Source organism: Anneissia japonica, unplaced genomic scaffold (assembly GCF_011630105.1).
Source record: "Anneissia japonica isolate Jap-2015-1 unplaced genomic scaffold, ASM1163010v1 scaffold993_len1110182_cov180, whole genome shotgun sequence".
NCBI lineage: Eukaryota > Metazoa > Echinodermata > Crinoidea > Comatulida > Comatulidae > Anneissia > Anneissia japonica.
The window spans coordinates 393,556-401,975 of record NW_022749760.1 but is presented as its reverse complement, the minus strand read 5'-3'; the positions used below and the strand labels follow the sequence as shown (position 1 = coordinate 401,975).

The following is an 8,420-nucleotide window of genomic DNA, read 5'->3' as shown; positions in this document are numbered from 1 at the left end:
GCTGTGTGACAATACGTCTCAATTACCTACCAATACCGGTCTTCAAGTGCCCGGGAGACAGACAGTTTTATAATATAATTCAATTAAAATTTTATTTCAAACTATAACAACAAAAAAAGAAACCACCGAACCGTTTACCTCGTCCCTCGGATGGACCGTGAAGACGTTTGTTCACGTGTGCATCGTTCTGTGCAAGCTTCTAGGCCTACACTATTCGGAAACAAAATCAACATATTAATAAATGTCGGTGACTGTTTCCTCCACCGATTCTCTTCTGTCGTGATCGTGCATAAATGTTGGGTTGTAAAAGGAATTGTCTCTAGATGTCAAGAGTGAGGTTTTTGCTTAAATCGTTGGACCTTTTAAATCACAAGAAATAAAAAAATCATCTTATTTTGTTCGTTTTATTATTTTATTTTTCTTTCTTTAAAATATACAACGCTTTGTGACCATAAATCTGAATTGGAAACAAAAATAATTCTCATCCGTAGCGGGTCTACTCTCATGACAAGGCTTAAAGAGTTGTTGTCATGAGAAGAAGGGATATGAACTCAAGCCCCTGGGACTGAAGGCGGGTACATCTGGTACACTAGGCTACAACTTTACGTTAAGGTTATACATCGGTATTAAAGATGTGTTGCTAGTCAGATCAAAGTTGTTAGATATTTACCTACTTTTAATAACAACAGCAACAACAGCAAGCATAGCGATAAAACAACAATTTTTCTCTATTCTCAGGAGTAAAAAAAATAGGTATTAGCTAATGCTGAGAAGGGTAAGCAGAACGTTGTGAAGAGGAGTGGCGAATCTTCCATTTGCACAGTGGACCCAACGCCAAGGAAAGATGCGCACCCTGGCTTGTGAGCCCAGACCCCGTGTTCAATTTACGAGTGCGTTGTAGGAACCTTTCACATTGTGTACGAACATTTGAATTATGTTAGTAGGCCTAATACAACAACAATGATTCATTTTCCTTTGTGTTTTTTTTTCTCGTCCGCTTAACATTCTAAATATTAAATAGTGTTTTTTCTATAGGATTATAACAATATTGTCTCATACAATGAATAAAAACAAAAAATGCACACATCTACAAGTTGTCTTTGTCGTAATGAACGTTGTTACTGAAAATTAACCTCATTCGTCGTTTAATCGCATCGCCTATTGTCGCTAGGTCCGGTTCCTGTTCGGCATTTTCCGTTTCGCCGAATTCTTTCGCGATTGCTGACATTTTTACATCGATGTCCCCTTCGATTGTCTGTAGCGCTTCTTCTCGTTCGCTGTCATTTTTGAAGTTTTCTTTCATAGCAAGTGCTGTCTTCTGAAATTCCCACGTCATTAGTTTTATTTTTACTTCCAATTCAGTGCTTAGATTGTCAAAAAGAGAATCTGCTTTCTTCGCCCCAGATTTGTCTTTGCCAGTAACACTTAATATTTGGCGGTTAAGAAAACGAAGAATGGAGTCTTGTGACTTGTCTTCGACAGACAGCTCTCTGTTGTTTCCTGGCGGCAATTTCTGTCCTATGACAGTCTCCCTGTAATGGATAGAACATCAGAATTAATCAATTAAATGTAAAACAATAATGTCATACAGTAATGTTTTGGACTTTAAGAGGGCGCTATTAAGATATTTTCTGGTGTCTGAGCGTTTCTCAGGGTGCTAGGAATTGTGATTGCATTAACACGGAGAAATAAGTTAAACTTATTCTAAACAATGATGAACCTCTTTTTAAAACATTTTAACAGTTGACGAATTTATTAGTTTTCAATAAGGCCAGGATTGGCGCCAATGTGTGTGTGTGTGTGTAGTGGGGAGGGGGGAGTGGCAAGAGGTCGGGCCCCGTCGGTAAAAGCTCCCCCGCCTGGAGGAAAATCACAATTTGTCGAGGAGAAATAAAAAATGTATGTATTTAATCGATTAAAAGCATTTGAAACCTCTAATTTGTCATATTTGAAAGAATCTGAGCGACGCACGGCCGGCCACGCCCACATTCGTCTCCCCGACAACCTCGAGGATATTGCCCACCCCCTCCCTCCCGTCGGGCAAATATCCTAGAACCACATCTGATTATAAAAGCCTAGAGGCTTTAACTTGGTCTTTTATTAGGTTTTAATTAGACTTTTAATTCTTTAATTTTTAATATTAAAATATAATAATAGTAAATAATAATGATAGTAATCAGGTTTTTAATTTGGTTGGTACCGGTAATTATGGACTCTTTTAGTTTATAACTTAAAGCTTTTGCAATTTGTAACGTCTCCCCTTCTCTTACTTCGTTTTTTTAAAGTCTGGGTCACACCTTAACTAAAATATCCCAGGGTGCAGAGGTCCATTCATGTGGTGGAAATCATCCAAATGCGATTTACATACACAGTTTGTTGCTTTGGATTTTGACCAACGCGGATGTATTTACTGACGCCTTCAATCTCGTGAAACCCAACGCCACTGTCCACATACACCCCGGGCTGTACTGACAATCCAGCGTTACCAAGTAGCTTCATAGGCCTACAACGTGCTGAACATTCTTATTAACTTATGCATGTTATGAATAGTTTTTCTATTCTATATTAATTCAAGTAATTATATAATCTGAAACTTACCAACGGGCAAAGCGGAACATGTACACAGACATGCAGTCATTATCCATAACGAATGTATATATTTCATCTTGAATAATCTTAATAACGATTCAGTAAGATATTCTTGTGTAGGCCAACTAGAAGTTGTTTTAGTTATGCTCATAGTTTGTATCTGCATCTTTGCATTCAGGTTATAGGAGCGCGCGGCTCAAATTGCTGTTTAATCCTCGCCACGTATTAAATTAGGTTGTAACATGTTTTCTTATTGGAAAAAACAATAGTCATCACAGAGTAGGACTATCATATATTGTTGGTGTTATTGTAATCTTCTATTGAGTCGCAATTGTTCATCGTAACAGCTGTGTAAGACATGGTTCGCTAGTCTTTTTTTATTACGAATTACACATCAGCTGTGACTGTATGAATTGACCGTGGTATATCATGAAGTTGGACACTGTGAAGTCGTCTAATATAACACAATACCGACGTGCATGTGTATGCATGGGCCAGCTCCCTGTTGGGTGAGTGAACAGTTGGTTGGTGCTTTCTCTATGGTGCATAGAGAATTTTCTCTATGGTTGGTGATAATCAACATCAGTTTCTCGAGATACGAAGTCTTCAATTACGTTGCAAATACAGTTCGCCCTCCAGAGACCACCTTTGGGACCTGAAAATTTGGGGTGGTTTCGGGGTTGGTTTCCAAATAGAGAGGCTAGGTTTGTGTTAAAAGATTGACAATTGTTATTTGGGTCTTTGGAAAAGTGGTCTCAAGTTAGAGATCCACACACACCTCATCCACACCATGCATGGAGAAAATGTACACACAAAATGGCATTCTCATACACTGTAAACTTGTTTTATGCAGTGTTCTCCGACTAAATGATGGAAGTCGTATGCCCCCTGTACACCCTGTCACCACCACTGCCTTTTTTTTTTATATATTCCCACCCCCTGTGTTGGTTTTGTAATTCTTTTGTAATGCGAACTTCTTAAAATTATTTCTGCAATTTAGCTTTGCATGCCATTGAATGATTTTATATGTTTGATTTTTTTTTTCAAAATAAAGATACCGTTTATATACACACAGTCGACGTGCGAGAGGCTTCTATTACTAAAATGTTTAAGGAAGATAAATGAGTGTTTTAACATCTTCTGCTTTGATTTAAACTGGATTTAACTGGATTTAACTGGATATGGCAGCCTTTGTGTAGTGTATTTGCGAGGTCCCCGACGGGGGAGGGCCGATGCTCCGACGAATTGTACTTTTTCTCCCCGACGGGGGGTGGGGGGCGCAGCCCAGGGTAAAAATTGCAAGTATCATCTGTGCATGGACCTTTATTACTATAATAAGATGCTCTGCGTAGCGTATTTAATTGGCAGTCCGCAAGCGCATTCACTGGAAACATACACATTGAAAACAACAGTTTGAAATATTTCTTTTCTCGAATAAATTTATTTCATTGTAAAAGTATGCTAAACAAAATTGAAAGTAATACCTGAGATGAGCGAATAAGTTATTAGGCCTATATTCCTTAGTGTGGTGTATCTAGAGAAGATCTACGACTCATTTTAAGCTATTAATAATTTTCTGTACGGTCACAGACAAAATATGTGGACTTAAAATGCTATGTAATTTTACCATTTGTAAATATGTCATGAGTAGATGTACCAGTGGTAAATGTGCGATAAGCAAGTGTACCATGGTCTACATACCATTGGTTGATGTCCATAAAGTATACGGACCGTTGGTAAATAGTGTGCCATAAGAAAATTGTTGTACTATGTATAATTGCTCCCTGTCTACATATACCGTGAACATTTGCCTAATACAGCAAAAAAAAACAAAAACAAAAACAAAAACTGTCGCTCTATAGCTTACCGTTAGTAGGGCCGATCTACAAAGAGCTTTGAACATAAAAAACATTAAATGTGTTATGATAGTGAATGATACATATTATTTTACATGCCGGATTTGTAATTCATACAGATGATAATTCAAACAATAATACATATTAAACATTATATTATTGTCCCCCTTTAATAACAAAATATATATTCGATTTAGTATACGCTGTTCTCCGAATGCAATCATTAAAGCATAAGTTAAGAATATTACATTTGCCTTCTTATTTAGAAAATCGTAATATTGTTACGTAAAATCATTTTAGATAAATCTTTTCAGCATTTCTGATGAACAAAAAGAATCGAGTCCGTGTTGTTGGCTTGACCCTTCCTCAATGTCGTTTCAATTAATTTCCATTTCCCCTCATCTTCCAATCTCCTTATAGTTTTTTCAAGTTTTCCGTCTTTGAGGGTCGGGTCCACGTTAAGCCAACGGTGCCTGAAGGAATTGAAGATGTAGCCTCCTGTGTTTGAAGACATAGCATAAGGAATTTTTAAACATTTATCTTAATATTCCTAATATTTTAACACAAGTAAATTCAATACAGAATTTATTATTAGTAAGTAGATATTAAAAACGGTTTTTCCCCCTTTTTTTGAGTAAAGCGAGATGTATAATTCGGGGGAATTTCAACAATAATCAGTGAGAGTGGTTCATTAACCCAACGCTAATGAGACACTCAGTTAATACATTACCATTCAATAATAATACGTAAATATAGAAATTCAGCTAGACCTAAAAAGTTGACAAATTAGAATTAAATTTACAGTGACAAAATCCAAAAACCAGAAAATAACTGAAAATAATAAATAAATATAAAATTAATAAATAAATTAATTAATAAAAAGTATAAAAAAATTACAATATGATAATGGTAACAATGATGATGATGATGTTAATAATAATGATTAGGCCTATGATGATGGTAGAGTTAAACCTAGGAAACAGCTTAATTATTGAAAATAAAATAATGATTATAGGCCTACCAGGTTTTGTAATCCGTATCCACTCGGGTATGACAGTTGGAGTCAGATGGTTGAGTGTAAACCCACCGCAGCACGTCACCACATCATAAGTATCTATAATATATCCAAAAGAAAATGTTAATACACAAAGATTCATTGGTTTAAAATTACATAAAACAAGACGATTTCATAAATGTGAACCAAGTTTTAGAACGAATGTTACTTTTTCAAATATATATATTTACTAGTGGCGGATTAAGTGGGGGACTCAGCCAGCCCAAGCAACCCACCCACACTAAATCTTTTAATATTAAACAAAAATGGAGAAAAATAGATTGTATTCAAAGTCTGAGAGTGCCATTTCAGGCCATAATCATACATTTGCTTACCTTCAGCCCCAACCATAGTGGGGCTGAGGTGATAGACTGTAAAAGTCCCTCCACGACAGCCTCCCCCCCCCCCTACCAGATGTGTATAAGAGACGGATCCTCCACTGTTTAAAATCAGATGTTTCAAATTTATTCATTTTTGAATCGGTTGAAAGAATGTCAATTTTGTGTTTGTGTAAAACTGTTCGTCAGGATTTCTTTTTCTGATACGCAGTCACTTGTGGGCAGACCAATATTTATTTTAAGCTTAGTATGTGTGACATTTTTACTTCATTTTCTATTATACAATTTGTCATTTTTTGTTATTGTCTTAAGCTTACTTTCTGGGTTCATTCCGGGTCTCCACATCTTTTTAGAACCGTTTTGATACATTGTAACTCTTTCTTCAGTTCCTCTCTGTTAGAGCCTATGTTTTCACCTCCAAAGACTAGACAGGACCAGAGCTAGCAACAGAGGGCGTTCTTCACGCAATGTCCATAACAACTGACTAAGCCTGATAAAGTCATGTTGATAACACGACAAAAGCTTGCGTAAGTTAACATCAATTGTGATTTTAACTAGAGAAATTTATTCTGCTAATAATAGTTATGTTTTTGGGGGTCCAGAGTCATGGTGACTTTGATCTTTTGAAGTTAATTTATGCATATTCTATATATGTAATATTTTCATCAAATTATTTGTATTAAATTTTTATAATGAAATGAAATTAATAATTTCATTATCTATTTATAACATATTTATGCAGGAAAACATTATACAGACGAGATGGTAACGCTGTTTTACAATATGGTTCTGCAAAGAAAAAATACAATATACAACATACAAACTCCCTAAAAACATACACGTTGTACTTATATTCCAGCATTTTTATAGTCCAGCAATATGTCGCAGAAAAACTCGTACTGTACGGTAGACTCTCTGATGATGAACTTTCTACAAAAGTATTTTTTTTGTATCATTTGGTAAAATCATCACTAATACAAGTTTAACATCACTATTGAAGCTTTATTACATAATCAAGTACGTCAAGTAGGCCTAGCAACCCTGCTCAAATTATAAAATTTATTTTTCCACTCGCCTCTCACATGTCTTTAATAAAGTTTGCTGTTAAATTTTTATTAACAAAAAAATGCTTGGCTGATTTTATTTTATTTAGAAGTTTCGGTAGCATTTTACATCCATAGGCCTAAATACAATAAATTTGCTTATGCAGTTAACCATTTTACTATGTATACATACACAAACATATTATATGCAATTTAAACGTCACATTATGATTGATAATGTATATAGAAAATGAAATATAGGAAATATTATTTATCCATTTGTTTATACAAAAATGCCTGTATTTTCATATCTTTGAATGAAATGCAATATTTATTACAAAATGTATTACCTTCATTGATTTTCAACTGATCATCTCCTACCAGTTCCGTTATCAAATTCTTATAAACGTTTTTGCCTCTTGCTATTTCTAAGCACTTCTCACTACCATCCAAAGCATCAATGTTTGTGAACCCAGCCTGCATTGCCTGAAAGTTTAGGTTTAAAGACAACAATTTGTGCAATGAGATCAAAGATTTTAATACATGTGTGTTTGTAATTCTATATATATATACACACACATACATATATACATACATATATACATATACACATATATATATATATAACATATATATATATATGTGTGTGTGTGTGTATTTGTGTATACATTCTTTTGTCACTGAATAAAGAATGATATATATATATATAATTATAAATTATTATTATAATTATTATTAATTAATTTTATATACATATTATATGTATATATATATACTATATATACATATAATATATATCTACAATTAACGAATAATAATTATATTAATTTATAATTTTATATATATAATAAATTATAATAATATTTATAATTATATATACATACTTTTATACGCATATATATACATACATATATATATGTGTATATTTGTGTACACATTATTTTGTCACTGAATAAAGAATGATAGAAATATATATATAGTATATATACTGTCTCTTATACACATCATATATATATAGTATATATATATATATATATATATATATATATATATATATATTATATATATGATATTGAAGGGAGTTGGCCGTTAACACTGTTGAATAAATATAATATAAATCATCGAAGGTACATATACAGTGTTTTAAATAAGGACATGATTTAACATCGTAGGCTGCCCTATAGCTTTTCAACGAATAAAGTCCTATAAAAGTCATTGTGTAATAAAATGCCTCCGACGGGATTCGAACCTGCGACCTCTCGCTAACAAGGCGAGCGTCATAACCACTAGACCACGAATGCTTCATGGTTGAACAGGAGTAGATTTTTTAGTTTCATAAAATAACTTCAACTTTCTTTTTTCTCAAAATGTCAAACTCAAAGAGCTCAATCACCAAGCGCATAGAGGCTTTTTCGCATGATGCACTCTACAAATCCAAATAACCGTAGAGAACATCGTATTACACAATGCTACGCCTCAAGAGGGCGTTCGGCCAGATAAATCTGGCAATACGGCTAGAAATACTGTCGTATATTATATA

At 34.1% G+C, this 8,420-nt stretch overlaps 2 protein-coding genes across 5 annotated transcripts in view; both read right to left on the bottom strand.

Moving 5' to 3' along the window:
• Positions 1-390: 390 nt before the first annotated feature.
• On the bottom strand, positions 391-2,645 carry LOC117121180. The gene is made up of 3 exons (XM_033266294.1): positions 2,599-2,645; positions 2,369-2,503; positions 391-1,532 (listed from the first exon to the last, which is right to left on the bottom strand). Exons 1-3 carry the CDS (start codon positions 2,643-2,645, stop codon positions 1,088-1,090), a joined length of 627 nt encoding a protein of 208 aa, XP_033122185.1. The 3' UTR covers positions 391-1,087.
• A 1,365-nt stretch (positions 2,646-4,010) lies between these two features.
• LOC117121190 overlaps positions 4,011-8,420 on the bottom strand; it is an 8,777-nt gene continuing 4,367 nt past the window's right edge. For all 4 annotated transcript variants that reach the window (XM_033266303.1, XM_033266304.1, XM_033266302.1 and 1 more), the window contains exons 4-6: positions 7,231-7,366; positions 5,467-5,559; positions 4,011-4,943 (exon numbers count right to left, since the gene is read on the bottom strand). In XM_033266303.1, coding sequence (XP_033122194.1) covers positions 4,756-4,943; positions 5,467-5,559; positions 7,231-7,366 — 417 coding nt within the window. In that variant the 3' untranslated portion in view covers positions 4,011-4,755. The remainder of the gene's footprint in view (positions 4,944-5,466; positions 5,560-7,230; positions 7,367-8,420) is intronic.

Excerpts from the sequence above, each read along its gene's own strand:
- LOC117121180 (XM_033266294.1), bottom strand. The coding sequence starts at position 2,645 with ATGGATAATGACTGCATGTCTGTGTACATGTTCCGCTTTGCCCGTTG. Across the intron at positions 2,504-2,598 it reads ATGTTCCGCTTTGCCCGTTG|GCCTATGAAGCTACTTGGTA; the intron begins GTAAGTTTCAGA and ends AGCACGTTGTAG. Across the intron at positions 1,533-2,368 it reads AATCCAAAGCAACAAACTGT|GGAGACTGTCATAGGACAGA; the intron begins GTATGTAAATCG and ends TATCCATTACAG.